Source organism: Sphaeramia orbicularis, chromosome 18, assembly GCF_902148855.1.
Source record: "Sphaeramia orbicularis chromosome 18, fSphaOr1.1, whole genome shotgun sequence".
Taxonomy (NCBI): domain Eukaryota; kingdom Metazoa; phylum Chordata; class Actinopteri; order Kurtiformes; family Apogonidae; genus Sphaeramia; species Sphaeramia orbicularis.
This window is the reverse complement of record NC_043974.1, coordinates 15,483,473-15,510,049: the sequence shown is the minus strand read 5'-3', so window position 1 is coordinate 15,510,049 and position 26,577 is coordinate 15,483,473. Positions and strand designations below refer to the sequence as shown.

At 35.7% G+C, this 26,577-nt stretch overlaps 2 protein-coding genes across 2 annotated transcripts in view; both read left to right on the top strand.

Moving 5' to 3' along the window:
- Positions 1–6,437, top strand: part of LOC115438282 (tyrosine-protein kinase receptor TYRO3) — a 31,210-nt gene extending 24,773 nt beyond the window's left edge. Inside the window, exons 13-15 of the mRNA XM_030161779.1 lie at positions 1,643–1,802; positions 1,880–2,016; positions 5,870–6,437. Coding sequence (XP_030017639.1) covers positions 1,643–1,802; positions 1,880–2,016; positions 5,870–6,248 — 676 coding nt within the window. The 3' untranslated portion in view covers positions 6,249–6,437. The remainder of the gene's footprint in view (positions 1–1,642; positions 1,803–1,879; positions 2,017–5,869) is intronic.
- A 6,161-nt stretch (positions 6,438–12,598) lies between these two features.
- rab1ba (zRAB1B, member RAS oncogene family a) lies at positions 12,599–24,163 on the top strand. Its single transcript, XM_030161780.1, has 6 exons — positions 12,599–12,887; positions 18,321–18,393; positions 18,543–18,638; positions 19,847–19,942; positions 20,129–20,260; positions 22,067–24,163. The coding sequence occupies exons 1-6, from the start codon at positions 12,874–12,876 to the stop codon at positions 22,259–22,261; spliced, it is 606 nt and encodes a 201-aa protein (XP_030017640.1). The 5' UTR covers positions 12,599–12,873; the 3' UTR covers positions 22,262–24,163.
- Positions 24,164–26,577: the final 2,414 nt, after the last annotated feature.

The window sequence follows — 26,577 nt, the reverse complement described above, 5'->3', positions numbered from 1 at the left end:
TGCTTTATATACTATAACATAACTAGCCAAATGAATAAGGCATATTAGAATAATTTGTAATTTTATTCTCAAAATCAAACTGCAACTCACATAAAAATGTTACTTAGAAAGTCCAGCAACCACTGTTGCTTTATTGAAATTACAAAAAATGTTCCTGTGTTCTTTGACAACTTGGAGCCAGTACTGTTTGTGATCTTCACTGTTTGTTCGACTACAGTTGAAGTCTTGAATAAGCTCCACCCCTCTTTCAGAAACATCACTGACAACTTTTCTGGAATACACAATTTGATCAGCCTTCTGAAAGTCTGCATCATCAGCCCAGTCTTCTGGAGGAATTCTGAAGAATGTTTGTGGCAGATCCAAAGTTTCAAAGAAACGCATGGTGCTGGTGGGGACAGAATCACTGATCTGCTTCCCTTCATAATCTGATGGATTAAGGGCATCACAACGCTTTAGTGCAGTGTTTCTCAAACTGTGGGGTGGACCCCCCCGGGGGGGCGCAAAGGCTTTCCAGGGGGGGCATGGGATCATTCCTAGGTGTTTTGTGTTATTTCTTCAGGTTAGAACATGTAGCAGGTGGAACTAATGTTTTAGCGTTGGAGCACCCTGGACTCATTTTAGGGACGTACAACAAACAAATCTACTGCCATGGTGATCTGTCACTAGACTAGACCAAGACTTTAGCTTTGGAGAATGGACAAGGATTGGACTGGAAAAGAAAAATGTGCAATGTTTGTGGTTTTGCACAGTTTGTACAGATTGCACTTTAATGTTCAGAGATGTGCAACGGAAACAGGCTCATTGCAGCCACTGATATTGTTCAAATGTTCATCTTTGTTACCAAAATGTTTGTTGTTCTATAAAAAAAATTTACCTTATTGTCATAGTTGTAAGATAATTACACATTTCCGATTTTTATTTAGAAAAATAATGTCTCAGGAAGCAGTCTTGTTGAGGTCATTTTTATTGTTCAATCAAAAATCGAAGTTATTTTTAATTTGCACAACAAATTATTCAAGGAAAAGCAAAAAGTATTCTTATGATATTGATGTTTCTTTCAATAAAAGTTATAACTGCACCACAGGTACAATGTTGTTGGGGTTGAGGGGGGCTTTGAGATTTTTCATGCTCCAAAGGGGGGCCCGACAGAAAAAGATTGAGAACCGCTGCTTTAGTGGAACCCAAAGAACCTTCATTTTCCTTCATGTTGTGAACCATCAGCTGCTTCTGCTCTGGTGTCACACTGGAGTCACAGAATGCCAGGCCAACCAGTTCTTCACTCCAGTACCACAGATGTGGGCAGCCTTACTTCATACATATATTGCTAGATGAAGCACTCAGACCCTGGTTTTGCTCGTACTGCTGCTTCTCTTACAGGTCAGCTCGGCTATGCTGAAAATGAACAATTAGTCAATTTCCAGGAAACTTCCAGCAACTTGTGCAACCTCTAAAACATCTCCTTTTTCTTTCAAATTTTTTCCTAAATCATCTTTTGAATGGCAAAACCTAATGCAGGGTTCTAATTGAGGTTATCTGAAACTTTATTTTTTACCAGGATTGTTAGACCACCCTAATGTGCAGCTATTCTGAAGCACTAAACCTCATAGACTTTTAACCATTAACCACAGCGTTGTGTCCACAGGTTGGGTGATGACCTCAGGGTATGTGTAGCAGACTTTGGTCTTTCTAAGAAAATCTACAGCAGCAATTATTATCGTCAGAAAGTAGCAATCCGTGTTCCAATCAAGTGGATGGCCATGGAGAGTCTGTCCGAGTCCATCTACACCACCAAGAGCGACGTGGTGAGTTCAGGGCTCTGAGGGGGAAATGTGCAGGACAGGTCATGTGACGTAAGCTTCACTTATCCCTGTCCTCGCAGTGGTCATTTGGGGTCACCATGTGGGAGATCATGTCCCGGGGGAGGACACCTTACCCCGGAGTCCACAACCATGAGCTGCTGGACCTGCTGCTGTCTGGACACAGGCTCAAACCACCAGAGGACTGCGACCAAAAACTGTGAGTTCAGTCACACTGGGAAAGAATGAGCGCTTTTATTCAATCATCACCACGAGACAGAACCTTATTTATTTTTATGTATTTATTTTGCACAACAACAAATCAAACATTAAGGCAAACAAAGAAAGAAACTGTGCAGGTGAGATCAGAAAACCCCGTGGGGCTTATAAAATTAATCTCACCTCATTATAGCATTAGTTTAAAGACAGACAATAGGAATAAAACAATAATATACAAAGTACAACAAAAATATAAACAGAGAATAAAAGACAAAAAGTATATGTAAGTGTGTGTCAGGGTGGGAGAGTGTGTGTTTGAGAAATATTTAAATGTGTTGAATCAGATCTGTCCTAAGCCTAAATTTAAACCTCAGCTGCAAAATGAAGCCAACAATGTAAAAAACAAACTGTAATTTAACAGAATTTTCATTGTTTATGTTACAGATTTTTCCTTTCTTTTCAAGATACAGGAAAATATCAATGAAATGACAACAACAGACTGCGATTTTACATGTCAAATGTAAAATAACACGAAAAACTGTAACTGTGAATAACCAAAAAAATTTCAATTTTTTTAAAAGAATTTTTTTTTCTTTTTTCACAGAAAAATACAATTAAAATACATTTGCAAATGTATCATAATTTTACAAATATTTCTTTTCCATTTATGAGATTAAACTGTTAATTTAAAGTTTAATACTGTAAAAAAAAGAAATAATAAAACAAGATAAAATTACTGACAATTAACCATAAAAGAAGTATTTGTTCTGGAAGTTTAACAAGACTTGTTTGTTCATTGACAAATATCTTGTGTAATTACAGGAGGTTTCACAACAAAAATGTTGAATAAATGTATTTTTGTGAATGTATAACCTGTATAAGCGCTGATAAACTGTCCAAATACAGTTTTTATCAGTGGACAACTTAGTCTCATTGAAAATTATTTATATGTATATTTATAGGTAATTTGATTGTTTTAATACATGCAAATATTCTTTATTAACCCTTTCATGCATAGTGGTCACTACAGTGGACAGTTATTCTACAGCCGTTCTTGTGTTTATTCATGGATTTTGTTGTTTTAGTTTCATATCAGCCAAAACAATACACAATACACTGCAATTGATAACATTACTGTAACTTGGCTGTTCTTGATAAACCAAATCTAACATGTTTGAGTGTAAATCAATTCCTTGTTATCGTTATTAGACTTTAATTAACAATAAAAGTGTTTATTTATTTATTTATTTATTTTGGCATATTATCTCCATGAAGTGACTAGTATTGGAGTTCACTACAAAGAAAAAGTTAAGGATATTTCTCTTTTTTTTTTTTTTTTTTTGTCATTTTTGCCATTTGTAAATAAAATTATGTCTGGTCATTAAAAAAATGTGTTTCAATTCAATTCACACACACAAAAAAAGTAAAAAGCGTTGCGTAAAAAATCTCAACTGAAAAAAATAGCCTAAAAATTTTAAATATCCATAACTTTTTGTTTGTAGTGTATGTTAAAATGTGAGAAAACATCAAATTAGCAGCATTTAACATTTTTATTTCATAGTTTTCACACAGTATATCAGTAAATATACGTTTCGTTGCTTTTAAAATTAAACACACATTTTTGCAACTCCATTAAAAATTGGTTTCATGAAAAAAAAAAAATCTCATTGTTTTTTTAAATGCCTAAAGAGGAAAAAAGAAAAAAAAATCTTGATTAATGTTCTCATAATTCATGCATTAAAGGGTTAAACATTAAAAAGTTAAAAAAAAAAAAAAAAAAATCTCGTGTACAGTTAGGGCAAAAAACTATATTTTAATTATAGAAAATTACCGTATTTTTATGACACGGTTATTTTTCGTTATTTAACAGTATTTTTTTGGCACCCCTGCTGCTGGAATGATCCTTTTTTTTTTTTTTTTTTTACAGTGAACGCCTAAGTATCTAAAACCCCAAATACCGCTAACAGTCTCTGAAGGAGGCTCTAAACAGTCAAAGTCATTACAGGCCTGTATATTAAGTGATGGGAAGGTTAATTCTGAGGCTACAGATTCAAAAACTCAATAATGTAAGCAATGTAAAGTAAAAATATTAAGCATAAAAAATGGGATTAAAAAAGTAAACGAAGTAAACATGAGAAACAAACTGAAAACATGGCAAACAACGAGGGATAAGAGTTGCAGACATGACGTAAAAACCAGACCAAGAAAGGCCAATGAAATAAAAACGTCTTCAAATTAGATTCAGAAACAGAGACAGAAGGAACACACCAATAATAATAATGTTAGCAAATGGTTCCAGGCACAACAAACCCTTGGATGTATTGTAGCTTATTTTGGCATCACTTCAGCTGATGTCATCATGTCTATGCATGTGCTGATGTCTGCATATCAACTGCATCTAAATATGTGGCAAGTTTGAAGTAAATTGAAACTAAATTGATGCTTTTATAGATATGTGAAATTTCGCCCATTATAAGTGTTGTAGCCAATTTAGATTTGTGCTGCGTGTGTGGTTGTATGTGTGAATGTGGGCGTATGTACTTGGTTGCTAGGGTTACCTGCACACCTATGGGCATAGGTAACAACCAGCCAGGCAGAGGTTATGTAAGTGATGAGACCAGGGATTTCTGAGCCATGGGAAGCCACACAGTTTTTCAACCGTCCCTATGTGTGTGACCGTCTGAATGGGTGTTGTATTAGCATTTTTGTTTTTTTTTGTATATGAGCTCATTTTAAGTCATTAGACACCTGGCCTTTTGTAGGTGTTTTTTAAGATTTGCAAGTAAATAAAGTGTTAAACACACATCCATGGCGGACCTCGTTTTACCACACCATCACCAGTTGGAAATGTCTTCAAAATCCTTCAAGTGGCATTTTTTGTAGCTAGATCGCCAAAATTGATGTTTTTATAGACATGTGAAATTTCGCCCATTATAAGTAAATGGAAAAAAAAAAGACAAAAAAATTCATAAAAAATTTGAACTTTGACCTGCTTTTCCCAAAATGTAATGACATCTATTCTGGGTCACTGGCAATCTATAAACCCAATTTAGTATGAATTCAACCAATAGTTTTGCTGTTACAGACATTAGAAATTTCACCCATTATAAGTAAATGGGAGAAAAAAAAGATTTTAAAAATTCATAAAAAAATTAAACTTTGACCTACTTTTCCCAAAATGTAATGACATCTATTATGGGTCACTGGCAATGTATAAACCCAATTTGGTATGAAGTCAACCAATAGTTTTGCTGCTACAGACATTACAAATTTCACCCATTATAAGTAAATGGGAAGAAAAAAAAGATTTTAAAAATTTATGAAAATTTAACTTTGACCTATTTTTTCCAAAATGTAATCACATCTATTCTGGGTCACTGGCAATCTATAAACCCAAATTGGTAGGAATTCAACCAATAGTTTTGCTGCTATAGACATTACAAATTTCACCCATTATAAGTAAATGGGGAAAGAAAAGATTTTAAAAATTGATAAAAAATTTAATCTTTGACCTATTTTTCCCAACATGTAAGGGCATGGGTCACTGGCAAGCTATAAACCCAATCTGGTATGAATTCAACCAATAGTTTTGCTGCTAGAGTTTTAAAAAAAGACACAAACTGAACCAAAAACAACACCCCTTGCCTCCTCTTCGGGGGGCGGGGTAATTATTTTATAACTATTAATGGAACTTCTTTTTTTGACAAATTTTGCAACAACTGATGAATATTTATAGATATTTAAAATTACTGGGACATTATTCATGTGAAACTGTGAAGGATATTGATGTATTTGTTGTATTTTTGCTCTTCCCTTGTGGACCCACCCCACCCCCTCCTCTGCCCTAAACACAGTTATGAAGTTATGTGGAGTTGCTGGGATAAGGATCCGACCCAGAGGCCTGGTTTCAGGGATCTGGCTGAGACTCTTAAAGGTCTTCTGTCAGAGCTGCCGGTACTGGAGGCCTGCCAGGAGGCCAGTTACATCAACCAGGGCCTGGAGGCTGCTGCAGCTGCCTATCAGAGCCCACAGACAGACTCAGAGCGAAGATGGGAAAATGACTACCAACCCACTCCTGTGGGAGCTGCTGCTGCTGCTGCTGCTGCTGCTGCTGCTGCTGCTGCTGCTGCTGCTGCTGCTGCTGCTGCTGCTGCTGCGGCTGCTGCTGCCACACATGAAGACATGGATGAGGAGGATGGATACCTGAAGTTTATCACTGGCTCTGCAGTTTAGCAGGATGCATCAACGACAAGGACGGTGTTTTAATGTAGATGGAAATGGACATTATGATGAACTCTAAAAAGAGAAAACAAACAAACAAATAAATTAATAATATGAGTAGAGATGTGATGATATGAAAATTTCATATCACGGTTATTGTGACCAAAATTATCACGGTTATCATTATTATCGTGGTATTATTGAAATTGTGCCCAAAATGCTCAAAAAGTACTGACACACTGAAATAATTTAACCAAGTTGTATTTTAAAACAAACCCAAAAAACAAATAAAATAATAGGCACAATGTACTTTCTCTTGGCAGAAACATTCAAGTATTAACCCTTAGTGGTCTGAGCCTATTTTGGCTGTTTTTCAGTCCTTTTGATTTTGCCTTTATATACTATATAGACCAGGGGTGTCAAACATGCGGTCCAGGGGCCAAATGCCAAAGGGTCTAGTTTGGCCCCTGGGATGTTTTTGCCAAATGCAAAAATTCCACAGTCTTAAATTGAATTAAGCAAAAAATTTTTTTTGCTTGAATTAAGGAAAAAAATCTTCAATTAAGACAAAAAACATCTTCAGTTAAGTAAAAAAAATCTTCAATTAAGCCAAAAACATCTCAAATGTAGCAAAAAATCTTGAATTAAGCAAAAAAAAAATTCTTCAATTAAGTAAAAAAACAACAACACTTGAATTAAGCAAAAAAAAAAATCTTCAATTAAGTAAAAAAAAAAATCTTCAATTAAGCAAAAAAAAAAAAAAAAAAAAAAATCTTTAATTAAGCCCCTACCCAAAAAATCTTCAATTAAGTAAAAAAATCTAGAATTAACCACTTAATTTTTTTTCTTTGTTTTAGTGCTAAAAATAACATTAAATTTAGAAAATATTTACATTTACAAACTATCCTGTACCAATAAAATGTGAATAACCTGAACAAATATGAACAACCTGAAATGTCTAAAGAAAATTAAGCACAATTTCAACTATTTTCCTTCCTGTTCCTCAGTGTTTAGTGTCTTTGTAGAGCTGATCCATAATGCACATGTAGAAATGATAAGTTGAGGAATAATATTGTTAAAATTGCACTAAATTTTCTTATGTTTTTTAATTTAAATGTAATTTTTTTTGGGGGGGGGGGGGTAGTTTATAAAACTAAGTATGTTCATAATTTAATGGGGTTTTTTTTACACTAAAACAAAGGAAAAAATTTTGGAGTTGTCATTATTTATAGGTTATTATGTTATTATTTTTCTGGTCCGGCCCACTTTAGATCAAATTTAGCTGAATATGGACCCTGAACTAAAATGAGTTTGACACCCCTGATGTAAACAAATGTTTACTACACCCATGTTTGGCGTCTGTTTTTTCAGCACAACTTCATCTATATCATCTGCCAATTATTTTTTTCACTTTAACCTACTATATCAACATAAAAGGCCCGAAAACACAAAAAAATTAAAACTGATTTGAAAAATGTATATAATTTATTGCATCAATAACACAAAGATGCTTAACGAACCTTTTCAAAGACTTTAAAAGTGAATATTGGTTCCAAATATTAGGTATACAAAATTAAAATTGTAATAAATTAAAACTATACTCAAATATTTGACATAAAAGCAGATCTTTACATAGGCGTTTTTTTCCCCTAAAAGTGCGGTAATCAAACACGGTTATCATGATAATTAGAATTTAAACAGTAATACTAACCCTCTGCAATTTTACTGCGGTTTATCATTATACCAGTAATCGTTACATCCCTAGATATGAGTATGCGACAAATTATATACATGCAGTATATCTCGGACAGAGTGAGGACCAAAGATAAGATATACTTTATTGTCCCCTGGGGGGAAATTCATTGTGGGCGATAGTGCAAGGGGGCTGCAACGCCATACAGAAAACACAGTACAGACAAGAAGACATCTCAGTGCAGACACATAAGAATAAATAACACTGCAGGCGCAGCATGGGACAGTATACAGCACCAACACATAAATAAAACTATTGCACAACCCGAAATCCATACCAAAATATATAACAACATTGCAAGAATGAAAAGCCAGTGTGATTAAAAATATTATCAATAAAAGATGAGACACCACCATCAATAAATAGGGATACAATGTGATTAAAAAAAAAAAAAAATACATAGTAACCAGCCATTTTCACAGTTCCAAAGTAAGCGGTCGAGATTAATTAAGAAGGAAACTCAAATGTTTCAATTTGCACTTACTGCTTCTTTCTTTTTTTTTTTTTTTTTTTTTAAATACTCAAATCTTTTACTAAAGCCAAAAAATGCAAGCACAGAGAGGTATGGAAGCACACTTCAAGAAAAAAAAAAAGAATTAGGAATGATCGCAATTAAAAGGATTGGTCAAAATGATAAGACAATACATACACTGTTGCCTGTAAAGTTCTTTTCACATCAGTAATGACCTTTGACCTGGTGCAGTGGTCCCGGTTACACTTCATCTATCAACAATATAAATCCCATTTTCACAATCGTTTCATGAGAAGAAGTAAAAATATTTTATTCCGACTTTATGAGCAACAGTGAATTTGATTTTAGATCAATATAAAGATTTAATATCAAGTAATAGTACAGGTTTATTTAAGAAATTTGGTCTTTGTAAAATCTTGTCAAAATCGTAGTTACAAATTCAAATCCCTTTCTCTGTGATTTTACATACTACTTTACATGATGGTTTACACTGGCAATTTTATTTTAAAGTAAAATTACAGTATTTAAATGAGGTTTGTTATTACTCCTAACATTTGGTCTAATTTTTTTCTTGGTGGATGTGAGCAAAGATGTATGTGACTCTGACATCTAGGGATTTAACTGTGGCAGATTATGAGCGGATCACAGCTGTGACCAAGTGGGAATGATGTGTATGTTGCATAAGGTTTAGTTATGAGTTGTAAAATCACAGGTGTTTCTGTTACTATTTTTCTTCATCACCATTCCTCCTTCTATGAGAGAAATATTGACATATCCTTTATCTCAGGAAAAAATGGATAAGTAAAATACCAGGAAATTTATTTAAGCCAGAAGTTGTATAAAATAGTGTATATAGTGTATATATATGTATGTACATTGTGTGTGAAATATGCTCTCTAAATAAACTTGTTTTGCTCTTAAACCTTATTTAAACCCTAGTGTTTTCAGCCCAAGATGGCAGAGGTAGTCCAAAAAGAACAAACAAAACATGAAAGTAGTACATTTTTAACACTTTTTTTGCTTGTGATTCTGTTGAAATTGAATGTTATATCAGTCAGTTTAACTAGTAACAGACATAAAGGATGAAAACATAGGTATTTTAGGTTAATTAGCAGTTTAATATTATTATGGACCAAGAAGAATGGATTGTTTTCCCTTCTACTACTTGTAATGTGATACTTTAGGGACTTTTTTTATGACTTGCATTTTTTTATTTCCTTTTTCCAAACATATCAGATCATCACACATCAAATACTAACATTAGAGCATTGGTAAATTACCCACCTGTAACCAGAAGGGGTCTTCATACATGGTGGCTTTTTATCCCGCACACATCAACCTTGAGTATTCTTGTATTTAATATATATATACATACACACACCATTAATATATTAAATAAATAAATAAATAAATAAATAAATAAATAAACAATAACAATAATAATAATAAATAAATAAAATTTACTTAGGGGGTCAAATGAGTGGCCATTTTTGTCAAAAAAAAAAAAGTTGTAAGAAATGCCTAGAACTGTGTTGAAATAATGCTAATACATTTGTGCACAGACTACTGATATTATTTGACAGTGGAAGCTATATTTTCAGAAATATTGGATTTTGAATAGCACGTGTATGTGAAAACTTTTGCTGGTGGACGGACGTGACATTACCCATGATGATCTGGTCAGTACCAGTACTTTATTAGTAATAAACTTATAGACTTACTATTGCTAATAATCCTCTTATTCATAAATGTTAGTATTGTGGATCTAAAACAATAACAGCTGACACAAAAACACAAAATGTGACAGTGGACGGATGTGACATGGTTGTTACAGATCCCATCGTACTGATGCTCGGCAGCCATGTCACCGTTTCCACAAATGATCCCTGTGCAAAAACTAGTATCAGAATTATTTGTTGTATAGTTTATCATCATGCTAAAGAGGAAATAACAATATAGAATTGTTATTTCTTTATAAAAATGATTATTATTAGAAAACTGTTGATTTAAAAAGTGAGGTGTGACATTCTTAATGTATGTATTGGCGTAACATAAGCAGGATGGATCAGCACAAAACATGTGATATGTAGTATATAATCTTGTAAGAAAAATTGGGGAATCTAAAAGAATAGAATATTTGTTTTTCAGGTAAATTCAGTTCAAATATAACTTGGCCATTTGTGACATGAACATATAGCATTAATTGTGATGAAATTGGACATTTTTGAGCTGAAAACATAGTTCATATGACCATCAACATGTTGCAACAGAACTGAAATCCTGTAAATTTGCATAACTTGCATTTACCAACACAAAGTTCCTTTGGGGATTCACTTATATTGATTTCTTATGCACAAAGACAGAAATAAGACCTCTAAGCAAATTTTAGCGGAAATATAAGACAGGTATGTGATCATTGTCTTTTCAGTGTGAATCCTCTTAGAATTTAGTCTTTGAAATCTAAAGATTCCAGTTATTTGCTCCATTATAAAATATATTTTTCTGTCTTGTTCTGCATCCTATATGACATTCTTTCATATGCCGATACCTTCCACTTCAGCACTTTTTTTAAAAAAAAAATTATTTTTATTTGAACAATGAACATTGAACAGTACATATACATAATAGTATACAACAAACAAGGATAGAAAGTTTCATAATTCACAGAATATTTTACATTTCACACATATAGAAATACATGTAAGTAAAAACATTAGAAAAAAAAAATTTAATTGCTCGAAGTATAAATAGAAATTATACAAATTAAATAAGATTATACACTTGACATTTTTTTTTTGTTTTATTTGCTTTAGAATTTATGATGTTCCTCAAATTGTCTATGTAACTGGAAAAAAGGGCTTTAAAAACAGTAATGTTTGGGCGTTGGTGTGCAAATTTGGAGCAATGAATGTGAAATTTGGCAAAAATAATGAAAAGGTTGATAATATATCTTTTTTGTGGAGTTATTTTATCAGTTTGTGATAGGCCAAATAAAATGTGTTGAAAGTTTAATTTACACGAACAGTGAATTTTTGTGTTTATGAAATTATTTAAATCAATCCAAGATATATGTGTGTAGGTGCAATCCCGAAATAAATGACATATTGTTTCCTCTGCGTTGCTGCAAAAAGAACAAAGAGTATCAATATTTTTTTTTTATATTTAACCAGATAGATCTTCACCAGATAACATCTATAGATCAATTTAAAAGTCCACTTCAGCACTTATTTTATTATTTTTTCCCCAACATATTTATTTATTTAATGTTGTATAAAGTACAATGATGACATGTGAAGTACAATGCAATATTAACATACTAATAAGACATGAACAGAACAGAATATAGCCAGGGGACAAACCATGTAAACAAACAAACAAAAAAAAAAAATCCAATTACACAAAGTTCAAATCTGTTGCATAAATCAGTGGTTTTGATAGCTTTTCTATTTTTAGAGTATTAATTGTTTGAAATATATTGGGTAAGCTCAATTTTAAAAATGAAAAAAGAAGGTTTGAGATTTGAGAATTTACATTTGTGAAAGTGGTATTTTTTTTAGCCAAAAATATAATTAGACTGATAATGTAATGTTGATCTGATTTGTTAGCAAGATATGAGTATATACCAAATAATATTTTAGAATAAGTAAAAGAAAAATCAGAAATTATATTTTGACAAATAAAAAAACAGACATCTTGCCACAAAATATTTGAAAAGGGACAGGACCAAAACAGATGACATACATTTTCTTCTGACTGATTACAAAATGAGCAATCTACACTGATATCTTTTTTTATATCTTTGTAGGAATAGTTTGGAAGGATAGAAACGATGAATTAATTTGAAAGAAACTTCTTTTATCATGTTTATTATTAAATATTTAGAGGGTAAACACCAGATTTTCTTCCATTTTAGGTTTGGAAATAGATTATTCCAATAAGACATCACATTTGGAACAGAGACAACATTTTTTTTTTTTTTGGAATAAACCACTTCAGCACTTTTACTCAGGCGAGTAAATAAATGACTAAGATGTGTCACACTGTCTATAATAAACTACAAATCCCAACACACCACATATGTCCTGATTCGTCTGTAGCGCCACGTCACCTTGCGTCACTTCCGCACCTGCGCAGCTCAATTGAACCTCTAGCAAGCCACGGACACAAACGCTGAAAAAAGGGATAAAAAACACGGTCTTAACCTGAGGAAAGAGGGATATGTCCGGTAGATTTCTGGATATATGAAACGATAAAAGCAGAATACAGTGGAACAAACAGGGGTCAGTGACGGAGACCAGAAAATATCCTTTTTAAGTGCCTCGGATACCCGGACCTACAAGTCATCTTTTTTTTTGCCAGAGTAGGAAGGAAGAGTCGAGTCGCCGACAGAAAAACACATCCAGAGTGAAACCATGAACCCAGAATAGTGAGTTTTCCACAATTCTCCTCCTTTATAAAGCCGTGTAAAGCTGTTTTTTTTTAATATATTATATGTCTTATTGTGTAATTATATTCATGTACTCCAGACTATGGCGACTTTTCCTGTGATAAAGCCTTCAGTGTGGTGATCAGGGCGCGGACAGATTATTAATGTGTCAGTCTCGCGGACGTGTTTTCGCTAACCGTCAGCTGACAGCCTGCTCGTGCCTCACCGTGTCGGCGATGGCACGCGACCTTCCATGGGACAAATAAAGGGCCATAACTAGCGTAAAAAAACGTCGTTACTATAGAAACGGCCAGAACGGAACTAGTCGACAGTTAGCTAGGGTGAAGTAACCGGAGTAGCTAAAGAGTAGCCGGTGTGTTATGGCTGACCTGTAGCCTCGACGGAGCACAGCCTCCCTTTTTTCACACAGACATCAGTTAAAGTTACTCTACGTGGGCTCAGGTGCATTATGGGATTGTACAGGACATTAAATATGTATTTTTGAGACCGACTTAGTGTCATGTTGATACTTATTATTTTTAATTTTTTTGGCTTGTCTAACACGCTGAGATGGAACAAATATTCACATCCTTTAAATAATAAAACGAGAAATATTTTATTTACAAGTCACGGTTTTCTTTACTCAGCACCACAAATATGTATTTTTGAGACCGACTTAGTGTTATGTTGATACTTATTATTTTTATTTTTTTTTTGGCTTGTCTAACACGCTGAGATGGAACAAATATTCACATCCTTTAAATAATAAAACGACAAATATTTTATTACAAGTCACGGTTTTCTTTACTCAGCACCACGAAATTAATGTGCCCCAGACTAACTAAAATTACTCGTTGGACATCTATTACACTGGGTTACAAAAAAATGTTTTTTTTGCAAGTTGTCTAGGTTTTTTCAACTGAATTAGGACCATTTTGCACCGCTAAATCCAAAATTGACATCTGTTTTTCTCAATCATATCAGGTTTTTTTGCTAATTTGATTTTGAAAAATTTGATCTTCTCACAAAATTGATTACATTTTTGTGACTTTATCAGTTGATTTTTTTTTATATAGTTCTCACCCAAAATAGGTTTTAAGAGAAAAAAAATAATTTGATCACTTGATTCCTGTTAGGTACAATGGTGTATTCACCGCAGATGTAGCAGAATACGTCAGGCTTATTTTTGCAAGATCTTCTAGTCGAAGCCATTTCATTCACCTGTAATATATATAAAAAAAACAATCATAAATTGGCAAAAGTAAAATCTTCAGAACTTGTTTATTGCAAGAAATATGAAAGAATTTTGTATCATATGATGCGAAAATGCCCATAAATGTAAGCAAAAATGTTAAAAAGCCAATATGTAGCATAGTTCAGAAAGTTGACCTGATTGAGTAAAATTAATGTGATTTTTGGATTCAGCACACCATAATTATTCTAAATCAGCTCAAAAAACTTCAACAATAAATTTGTTGTTGACCAGTGTTATCTATCATGTAGTGTAGCTTTAATATTGTTAGGACAAAGGTGTGTTTTTAGCAATAGTCCGAAATTATATGTAATTCTGTATGTATTTTATTTTATTAAAAAAACGTGTGCCTTTAAAAGTTGTAACACAGACATAAGTTTTACTTAGTGTTGACGCTAGTACAAACTAGAAAACTGCTTGACTGTATCAGTCAGTGTTATTAAAAACCTAAATAAACAAATTAATCAGGATCACTGAACATCTATCGTAGAGTATGTAATCACACAATATGGAGTCAAACATTAAGCTAATAGAAGATGATAGGTGCGTTTTTTGAATGATTATTTTCCATCCAGGTAAGCCTGATATTATCATTATAAATTGCTCTAACTGTAGCATAAAAGGGGAATACCTAAGCATGAGTATGCCAGCAGTACACTCAAGTACCCCTACAGTACTTGGATGCAAGTATTTAGGTACATTCCGCCACTACTAATATGAATGATTCCTTAATGACTACACTGCCACCTGCTAACTACCGACCTACTAACTAAACAGTTAAGAGGCATCTGATGTCCCAAAACTGATTATTCTTAGTGCAGTGACACAGATCATGGTGCTTCTCTCAGTTGAAGAGCCGGAACAATGTACATCACTTATTTTTTTCCATAATGCTCCTTCAAATATTCTTATGAAACACTTGGGATGACGCTACACACGAGTCAGGATATATCATAGTTTAACAATTAACTTTATTGTCCAAAAGGAGTTTGACATCATTGCATTGAACAGTGCATTTTACTTGAAAAAACAAATACAAATTGCAATACATACTATGTGTAAAAGGTTTTTATATTGATGGTTTTTAAAAAAAAATATACACCAGCACAATACATCTGCCTGGTGTGTTTTTAACAGCTGAATTTGGGGTTTAATGCTAGCTATTTGAAACTGCTGGCAGCAGATGGACAACACTCCCTTGTTATAGAATCCCGCAGTCGCTCCTTAAATGTCACACTGGCGTAGCAGCTGTCCAACCAAAAACTGGTTACCCATGAAAAACAGATTATATCACTTCTTCACGTATGTCTACAGCAGGTTTTATCGGGATCAGTCATAACCTGCAAATACACCTAACATTATGTCCTTCATAACACCAAAGGTATGCAGTTGTGAAACTATGACCTTTAATGTAAGCGAATAATGAATACTGTGGACAAAGATAGGTTTGCAGGTTACAGCTTAATCAGGTATCGACATGAACCCACTAGCCATCTATTGAAAATGATCCAGAATTAATAAAACAGTAATCTACAAGACTCTAAATTACATGGAAAAATAAGACATGAACCTATTACACCTCCCCTTTGTCTATATCTTATATCTTTTTAAAGCACAGTTACAAAATGTGTCATGTAAAGACTAAAAGTAACCCACAAACATAAACAAGTACGTCATATATGGCCTTGTTTATCTTTGGACACTAGACTGTAATTAAGATGACTTACGGATGGTTTATGTACAAAGAGAAAAGAAATGAACTCTATTGGAATGATCCTTTTGACTGCAGTGTTTTACTTACTCTGTGCTCCATATTAATTATAGTCAGTGAAAAGGGGTCATATTTTGCTAAACCCACTTTTATTAGTCTTTGGTACATTTATTTGTGTATTTGGACCCTAATAGTTCCTAAAAGTTTGAATTTGAACCCTCCAGGTGCTGCAGAGTTATCTTCATATTCATTTTGGCAAAAATCAAGTGGATTTCTACAACCCATTTTAATTCCTGCTCAATTTGTTCCGTCTAACTAGTTACGTCACGACATTTGCACATATAAGGTCGAAACTTCCGACGAACATTTCTCTGAGTACGCCATAATTGTTTGTCAGCGGCAGTTGTAGTCCATACTGAAAATATGTCCAAACTTGAAGCCAATTACCTAAAATGTTCAGTTGTTGGTTGAACGGGACAGAACAAAACGGTCAACAACCTGAGGGTGGGGGGTGAAGTGGCTCATTTGCATTTAAAGGGACAGTGCTCTAAACAACCTTTCTGGTGTCATTACTCAGAAATAGGGTTGAAGATGGACCTGTGGAGTTGAATTAATGAAGAATTCAGACCCAAGCATAGCATTTACAGTTTATGTAGACCACAGGAAAATCTTTTAAAATGCATAATTCCACTTAAAAACAGCAAAATGTCGCTCATTTAAGTGTCTGTAAAGGGACGGCAATCAGCTTTTAGTGGCTACCAGCTTGTGTGTGAATTGTCATGGAAGCCTGTCTGACTAGCTTAACTAAGACCTCCACACCCAGAGCTGACAATATTTACTTACTCCTACAGTGTTTACACATGCTATATAATCTTAATGCCGATTGAATGTTCTGTATTGTTGCTGAACATGACATACCGTATTAGAGCAAGAATGGTACTTTTTATCGGCAAAGGCTATTTAATAGCTTTTGGATTCAGACCAAAGCATGTGGAATGTAACGTTGAAAAAAATCCCCTGTTATACTTTTATGTTTGCGCTGAAGTCCATAAGTGACTGTGCTGTTTCGTGTTGTGTTTGTGAAGTATTGTCAGTTAGGCTGTGAAACGTGGCAGGTCTCAATTTCCGATGACACAAGAATAGCACTAGCATTGAGCAATTCTCTCAGCTGTCTTTGCTGTGTGTCACATTCATATGATGGTGTTTTCCTCCTGAGTTGTCGGGTAGAGGAGGGGGGATGTGTTTTTAACTTTGGGAGAAGGTATGGATATCAAACTGAGTAGAAGTCTGTGAAATGGTGTATGCTAAAACACTGTAGAATATTCTTGGATATAATGTCATAATGTTTCCTGTGAATTTCTTTCAGGGATTTTATGTAGGTTATGCAGTAATCTTTTAGTGCTGATCTAAAGAAGTCTGACTTCTGCCAAATTTTAGAACTTGCCATAAACAAAATAAGTAAGCAAGTAATTCTTTGGCATTGTTTATAGAGGCTGTACTGTAATGTAAATGATTTGAATGGTAAACACAGTATTTTCAGTGCAGGATCAACCTGCCCTTTTGCCCTGAAGGAAAAGAAGTCACTTTGGGACCACAAACTTGTTTTTGTTCCAGCAAAGAAATTCCAGATATTCACCAACTACAGCTTGTCTCGTTTGACAGATTGAGGGCTGTAAAGTAAAAGAAAGAACCGTTTTTATTAAATCAAATGTAATATGGAATATCAAGAAAGCTAAAAGTTACTATTCAGGTATATTTCCTTGTTGACTGACTAAACAAAAAATAAATAAGCTTTGCTAACAACCATGTTTTAATAAATCTGTTGTGCTTTGTGTTTCTTTTAAAAATCTTTTAAGTCCCAATCTGGGAAAAGAGCAAGTCCTGAGGCCTTTGTAGTGTTTGATGCACATATTTTTTTTATACCATTTTCATATTTTCTAACAGTTTTAGACCAAACAATGTGTTCTTAAGGGGTTAAAAACAGAAATGATGATGAAGAAAAATACACGCACATATCAGTGTCCCGTCAGGTGGACGCTTGATCATAAACATCTAGTTGAGTAGACATTAGATCTGCACACCACATGGCTCCTACTGAAGGATTTGGGCACTTCTCAAGTCTGAGCAAGAATTATTTGATGTTTAGTTTATCTATTTTTGACTTCTTGTGATGTTAGCACACAGTGAAAACACTGCAGTGTGTGAAAAACACAGTTCAACCAGTGAGACATTTTTGCACAGGGGTAAAACAGGATTTTCCTTCAGTCCTGTCAGGCTATATTGTGCTGTGTTGTGCACATTCCTACGCATCTCATTAAATTAATAATTGACATCAGAAAGTTCCCAGCCTGTTCCCAGCTCCCATCACTGCTTTGTTTGTATCAGTTGAGATACTGTATGTGCTGTGACTTCAGAAATGTGCTCATTGCTCTGACCTGATTGTTTTTTTTTTTTTTTTTTTTTTTTTAAGTGACTATCTGTTCAAGCTCCTGCTCATTGGAGACTCTGGTGTAGGAAAGTCCTGTCTTCTGCTTCGTTTTGCTGTAAGTACTTCTGTATTGTCCTCTAAAACACATTTACTGTCAGGCTCCAAATGTCTTTTTTCCCAACTGCAGCCTTTGGTCTTTTCTCCCTTTGGTCTTGGCCTGACTCAGTCCTGTTTCCTTGTCTTCATCTCCCTCCCTCTCTGCAGGATGACACCTACACAGAGAGCTACATCAGCACCATTGGAGTTGACTTTAAGATCCGCACCATTGAACTAGATGGCAAGACCATCAAACTGCAGATTGTAAGTACACACACGTACACACAAAACACTCTGTAAACCCCCACCTGAGCCTGGGCTAAGATCCAGTCATTGTTATTAAAACACACGAGAGGCTTGTTGTGCGTGAGCACATTTTGCATTTAGACCAGTGTGTAACTGGATCCTGTTTTAGTTAAGGGACTAGCCAGTGCCACTGTTAAGACAACCAGTTTGATAAGCTGCTCTGCTGCAAATGAAACTGGAACCACACCGCTCATTGTATTTTTATTTTCAGTTTTTCTTGGTTAGTTACACTCTTTTCACGTGTGTTGCTTTGTTATTGGAATTTGCCTTTCAAGACCTTTCAAAAATCTTTTGTTACTTCTACCCAGTCTGGTGGATGTAAATATTTAAAAACAGCTTGAAGTATTAAGTTTCATTACTTTTCTTCCTGTGACACACACTACACACGGTTGTTGTAAGGTTTCGTACAAGGTACCTGTGCGGTTGATTTGTTTTTTCAGGCTAGTATTTGTTACTAAGATCCTTCTATTATGTATTGCAACCCATGCTATTAGACCAGTAAGCTTAATTTATATACAGTCCTGTATAATGTGCTTTCAGTGAGTGTCCCAAGCCTGACTATAAATTTCAGCTAATGAAAACAATACTTATATAATTTTTGCGTAATTTAGTTAGTGTTTTAAAAAGTACTTCATGATGTTTTGTGTGCATTTCAAGTTCAGGGTGGTGATTATAGAGATCCATCAGAGCCAAAGAAATGCACATTAGAATACATTTATTTTAACAGATATCCGATTTAAAACAAACAAACAAAAAGAACTATATAATTCAAATAAAAGTAAGAATACTGAACAATGGATCCAGTAAGTGTTTGCCTTCCATTATGTTATGCATTTATCACAAATTCAGGGATTTCAAAAAAGGCAAAAATAGATTTTTGTCTCCCTAACCATAGACTTAGTCTTTTTCTTCTTTTTTTATAAGCTGTCCTACTCTGTACAAACACAATATGTGGTATGGCCAAAGAATACGGTTTAGATTACTTGATGCTTGGGTCTGATTCATTACTTTAACCAATTAACCCCCTTTCAATACAAACAACAAAAACATAATTTCTTGGAGCTTTTTAAGGATTTGAAGAAGGAAAGAAAAGACAAATAATTTTGTAAGTTTTTAATACTCTAGTGTCTTGACTTTTTGTCCTTGTGCTTCTGCCTCTCTTCCAGTGGGACACCGCAGGCCAGGAGAGGTTTCGAACCATTACCTCCAGTTATTACCGTGGAGCCCACGGCATCATAGTTGTATATGATGTGACAGATCAGGTGGGGCAGCAGTCCAGACTGATTTCTATTGAAGGAAAGCGGAAAGGAAATAGCTTTGTTGGCACAATAAAAATAATGTCTTAAATGTACTTGTTGACATTTGGTGCTCTGACCCTGGCTTTCATTTCTGTCTGTGTCTTTAGCCTCATAGCTGTCATGCTAATACTCTTCTCTCTCATTACACAGGAGTCATATAACAATGTCAAGCAGTGGCTACAGGAAATTGACCGCTATGCCAGTGAAAATGTCAACAAGCTCCTAGTGGGAAACAAGTGTGACCTAACCACTAAAAAAGTAGTGGACTACACAACAGCTAAGGTATGAGAGCAGTGTGTGTCTATTACAATGTAAATAGTTGACTGTTTTACTTCTGTCAGACATGGATGCTCATTTTACTGCTTTTCACTCTAAATTCCATCATAAAAGCTGGGTAAGAAAAACTTGTGTATTGTCTTATATGGTAAAACCAGTGTAACTGCATATTACATTTAGACAGCATTAATTCGCTGAGTCATGCCATAATGACGAGTGTTTAACAAAAGCCTAACATAAGCCTCTTCACAATAAAGACTTGGTTCTCGCTGCAGTGGAAGGAAAGAAGGGCCTAGTTATTAGTTTCAGTAAATACGATAAGGATTAGAAGCAAAACTAACTGTGTCACACATACCATAAAGTAGAACATATGCAGTACTTTGCCTCAGGAATGAGTGGTATATTCATTTACTTTCAAAGCAGATGATTAAAAAATAAATTGTTTTCATGCTGGTCAGTGCACAGCCTTTTACCTCTTTTGTGAAGTCTAGTGATATTTTTTGTTTTTCACTCAAATATTTTTGCCCAGATATTTGCACATGTGGTCTGTTTTCAAGTAATGATTAACTTTAAGCCATCCATTTTGAGGGCCTACATGTGGAATATGTTAAGCAAAACTAATATATTTTAATTTGAAATATTATATGTGATTAAGAAATATAATTAACACAGTTGTCTTTTGTTTACTTCCTGTGGTTACTGAATCAGTAACTAGTTTCACTGTAAGTAGGATTATACCATTTTTATGTGAATGTACCTTTCCTATCAGTGAGTCAACTTGTTAGTAGTTTACTCAGTGTAGGAAACTAGTACTAGTGACCATCAGTGACCACAGGAAGTAAACAAAAGGCAGTTTATACTGAGAGCCTGTCCACACGACAACAAAATTATTTCAATCCACAAAAAGTTTAATATCGTTTCGGCCTTACTTCCACATGACACCAGCGTTGTCGGTGCCCTGAAATGGTATTTTTTGAGAACGGGTCTCAGAGTTGAAAAATCTCATAATGCTGCCCTCGTTTTGCCGTGTGGATAGGCAAAACGCCACTTTTTGGAAACAATGACACCATACCAAGTAACCAGAAGAAGAAAACCCTAAATGTAGCATCCGGTAACAACAACAACAGTGGATTACAGAGTTGTGTTTCTGCCGCAGGCGCTGCTTTTATTTTATTAATTTTTTAGGACTACTACAACAAAACCCGGTAATGCTGTATCAACTGGACAACCAGTGGAGACGCATAAACAGATACACGCATCAGATACTTTAAATCCACCACGGTGTCCCGCTAAAAGGCGACCCAGACCCTGAACTCTTCTGTGATTTTAGTGTATCCTGTGGCTCTGTCTGTGTTTGTGTACGGCGCCACATATTGGTGTGGCATACATATTACACTGTTTTAACCCAGTTTTCCCGTTTCCATCTGGACGCTGATATTTCTTGAAATGATATGTGTATGGATGCGAAACTTTTAGAATCCGCAAAAGAAAAATACCATGAGCGTTGTCATCTGGACATAGCCTGAGTTAACTACTAACAAGTTGAGTATATACGAGACATGTCTTAGTAGTGTAGTGGGAATGTAATTTTTTTGTGAATCTACTAGCTTTTTAGTAGCTTAGAGAAGAGAGGAGAATTCTTGGCTTTCCCCTGATTTAAATTCATGTTTTTCCCCTCATTCCTGCATACTGTTGTTTAATCACATCAACATTTGTAATTAAACTGTATGAATTGTCCATGTGTTTTTCATCATTGCTTGTATATGGCTTGCATGTCTTCAACTATTAATTTCCTCTCTTGGTTTCTGGCAGGAGTTTGCTGACTCTCTGGCTATCCCCTTCCTTGAAACAAGCGCCAAGAATGCAACAAACGTAGAGCAAGCTTTCATGACCATGGCCGCTGAGATCAAGAAGCGCATGGGCCCCGGGGCCACAGCTGGCGGCGACAAGCCCAATTTAAAAATCGAGAGCACCCCTGTCAGGCAGTCCGGTGGGGGCTGCTGTTAAAGGATCTCTCACCACCCCAACCATCACCTCCACCATCTCCACTGAAATCTCCCTGTCTTCTCCTTCTGTGTTCCTTCTTGTCATTTCTGTCATGTTCAAAGCCTGAAGCCCACATCCAGCTCCATGAGCCTGCCTGGAGGAATGGGGACGTACACATGAGTAAACTCCTGGTGTTTTAAGATCACAGGATGGATCGAAACCTGGAAAAGGTTAATTATCAGTTGTACACCCACAAAACAAACAAGAGAGAGAAGAAAACAAAAAGCATCAGTGGGTCTGTGATGGAGGCAAAGAAAGAGACAGAGGCAACTTTTACCTTCTGCCAAGAAGACAGAAAGAAAACAGATTCAGGGGAAGATTGGTATTGATTCAATGTGGAATGGAGGCAGTGAAGATTAGGTTTAGATACCAGTGAGCTTATCTCAACACACACAAACACACACATATATATTCACACACAAAAACACGTAGACACTGTAATGGGGTGGCAGGGGTTAAAGAGATTTCAGCTTTTTGGCCACACACTTTTCTCCTCAGGCTGTGTCTGTCTTTGCTGATCTCATCTCGATGCCACCCCCACCACCTTGCCCCAGCGCAAACTCTTCAAATTATTTACAAGACACACACACACGGATGCTGTGTGTTTGAGTCACGCACTGTCGATGCTGTGCACACAGTAAGACGTGACTCATCATCGCTATTTATTGATGAGTAACCAGGGAAAGCCCTTTCACTGAGCCGTCTGTCCGTCCATCTTCCTCCTCCTCTGCTCTCACTTTCACTCTGAAAACTTCAGTATGCTTCAAACAAAACTTGAGTTCGTACCACATCGCCACGAGGCACAAGTGTTGGTTAGACTTTTTTGTCTTTCATTTACCTTCACACGCAAAGAAAATAGTCTTGAAGGAAACATCGGGCACTGTCCTGTCACTGCATAAAGTCCGCGTCCCCTCTTCTAGCAGTCAAATGGAGGTGTTTGGATGCTGCTCTATGATCTAACAGGAATTTTGTTTGGAGCGTACTGATGCCCGGAGTGCCTCGTCACATTGCAAAGTCGTACCTTGTGAGCTAACCTTAAACCAGTACATGCATCTTTTTTCTGCTGTTTGTCTATGTGGAATCATTTATATTCCATCTGAGGGAGGATGTATAAAAGTAACAGAGCGACACAGCTGATGTCTTTGAGTGCGAATGCTCTGGACTGATTTACATCAACTGAACCTGGCAATTTCAATGAGAAAAGGTGAAAAGATTCCTCTGTTACAAAGACTGGTATGAGCCGTCCTCAGTCTAATGACATGATCACACTTTGGAAGAATGAGTAGAAAGGGTAGTAGTTTAAAACATTAGGAGCACTTTATCGAGTCAATATAGAAAATGGGATATATGTTTAAAAAAAAAAAAAAAGCTAGTTATTATTGTCAAATAAATCCTGACAAGGTGATACCGGACTTTGAATCACCCTCTCTGACTTTATTTCACCATAATGACTGTTTTACTGAACATTATTCGGATTACATGGAGACTTTTGACCACAAATTTTGATCTAAAATTGATAGTATTGTCTAAACTGATCCAAAATTTAAACAATTTCTGACACAGTCTATTTGGCTGACGCTGGCTGAGTTTGTTTATTGTGTTAAATATGAGCACGCCTTGATAATAAAGGCATTCTACTGACAACAACGGTAACCAAAACCCCTGATTTAACATCAGAGGTAGAGGAGGACCATTCTATTAACTCTACATGTACATGTCAGAGCTGAGGGGGTGGTGGTTGTAATATGCAGTGTTAGGAAAAAGAGGACAATATTCCCCAATTTTCCAAGAATGACACTAAATATTACAGTGTGAAGGCGGACGTAAAGGTCGGAGTAGGGACTTACTCTGACACGCAAAAAACAATTGGCAATATCCTTCATTGATCTTACAATTAGTGTTTTATTATTGTTGTGGTTTTATCGTCTTTAATTTCCTCATTGCTAACTTTCGGACGGAGACGACCTGTACAGTTTGGCTAAACTCTCATGGTCAGGACCTAAGGAGGCTGGTGTTTGGATGTAGTTTCATTCGTGCTTGTTTGCAGATGAAGCTGGGGTGGAGATGTACTGTTGTGTGTGTTGGCAGAGTGCGACAGGCTCTTACCAAATCTGCTGTTCCTTCCCTTGAATGCCTCTTCTGTTATGGTAGTGGATTCATACTTCATTCTTTAACACTCCAGTTTGTCTCTGCATCTGTTAGGAATCCTTTCATCCTTACTTAGAAAGCATTAAAACGTTTCTTGACGTGTCCATAGTTTTGTGGACGTAAACAATGGGTTTGTTCATGTATTTAATTTGAAGTGTGAAGTCATAATGTCACTGAATCTCAACTTGAGGTCCATTTATTATCTTTTTCTATCGAATGCAGTCTTCAGCAAGTGCTACTGTCACCACACCAAATAAGTCATTTATTCTTGATTAAAACCCACTCCTGTAGATGAATGCTAACTTAAATTCTAAACTTTGGTTTGACTTTCCAGCATATTCTGGAGTGTTTAATTGCTGTTCAGTGTCCCTAATCCATCCTTAAACCCCTCTGTTTTAATGTCATGGCTGTGTCATGAGATCTGGCCAAACGCCAAGACAAAACCAAGCGAGCGGACCTCGAGTGAGAACTTTGAACCAAAACGCTGATTCCTAGAAAGGACAAACTGGAGTGAACTGTTATTACTCTGACTACCCCAGTGGAACTCGGTCGCAGCCGAACACCGTGCATGCATCATGACCGCCAGCGGTTGGCATAGTAACACTGAAATCAGAGACCGGTATGAGGGAGGTTTCATGCGTGGAGCCCTGAGCCTATCCTGCTTCTCACAGTGGTGTTAGGTCTCAGCAGTATTTCCAAGGAACCTGGAAGGAATGTGGTGTGGAGGGGGGTAAAGAGCATCCACCGGTCCCGTACAGGGCCCCATAACTGCAGCAATGAGCCTTCAGTCCAGGACTGGTATTTTAGACCAGTGGTTCTCAACTGGTCTGGCTTCAGGACCCACTATCACCCCTCAGTGACAACCTGCGACCCAAATTGGTAACAGTTAAACTTAGAGCTGCAACCGATTAATTGACTCAAAGTGATCTAAAAAAATCTTTCAACCCCAATTCTCCTGAATCCAAGCTTTGGTTCCTTCATTTCTCTGCTGTTAAACATTGGTTCCACTGTTTTGTTTCACAAGGATGCTTATTGTGACGCACAAAGAAGCTTCAATTCAGGAAAACTGCAATAGAATATCTCTCTTCAATCAATTCAATTTGACTAATCGAATCGGGACTTTATGCTTTGACTTCAAGCACCTAGTCAATTAATCGGTTGCAACTCAAGTTAAACTTCTCAAATATAGTTAATAAGATGGTGTGTTTGGAACCTGAGATAGGTATGAAAACACAAAAAACAAGTTTAATGATAAACTAAACTGACCAACAAGTGGTGATGGTAAATATAGAAATTAAAAGTGCATTCAGTCACTAGTCGCTTTTCCATTGACCCTCAAATTGCGCATAAAAATTTACCTAATGGAAAAACGACAATTTTGCCAAATCTCTCGTTTATCGATTAAAGTTTTTGCGCCGGCAAGAGGTGGTTTTTTGGGGCGTAGTGCAAATAGTATATCATGCAAAACTGCAATGGAAAGACCTTTTTCCGCAACTAGAGTCATGTGAATAAAAAAATGGATATTGACGGACGTTACAAAAAACGAAGAGTTTTAAAAGAAACATGGTGCGGTATGTGTGGACACACAAGGAAACCGATAAATTGTTTTAATTTAGTACGGCATAGAGGGGTAATATTAAATAATAATGAATATATCTGTCAGTCAACACCATATTTACATTCGTCGCCATGTTTATGGAATGACTTCTTGTGTCATCTCATGATAGTAAATAAACAAATCATCGCATTTGTGATTTAATGGAAAAACCGACATTACACCCTTCTGTTTTTTCAACATTTAGTAAATATCGGTAAAGTTTTGGACAGATGTCCAATGGAAAAGCGACTATTTATTCAAGATTTAAACACACTCAGTGTAGGTAAAACCATATCTGATGTAGTTGTCGTACCTGAGTTTCACCATGTTTTGAATTGAAACTTTGGGGTCTGTTTTTATGCTGTTTTAATTCGCATTACAGCACATTACCACCACCTACTGTTGGGGCGTGTGAATGGGCAGCGCTCAGCTACATAAAAAAACAAAGCACATGATTGGTTTCTTAATATTATTTTTTGCCCAGATGAAGGCCCACGACCCACTGAAAACAGGTTGACCCACCAGTTGAGAA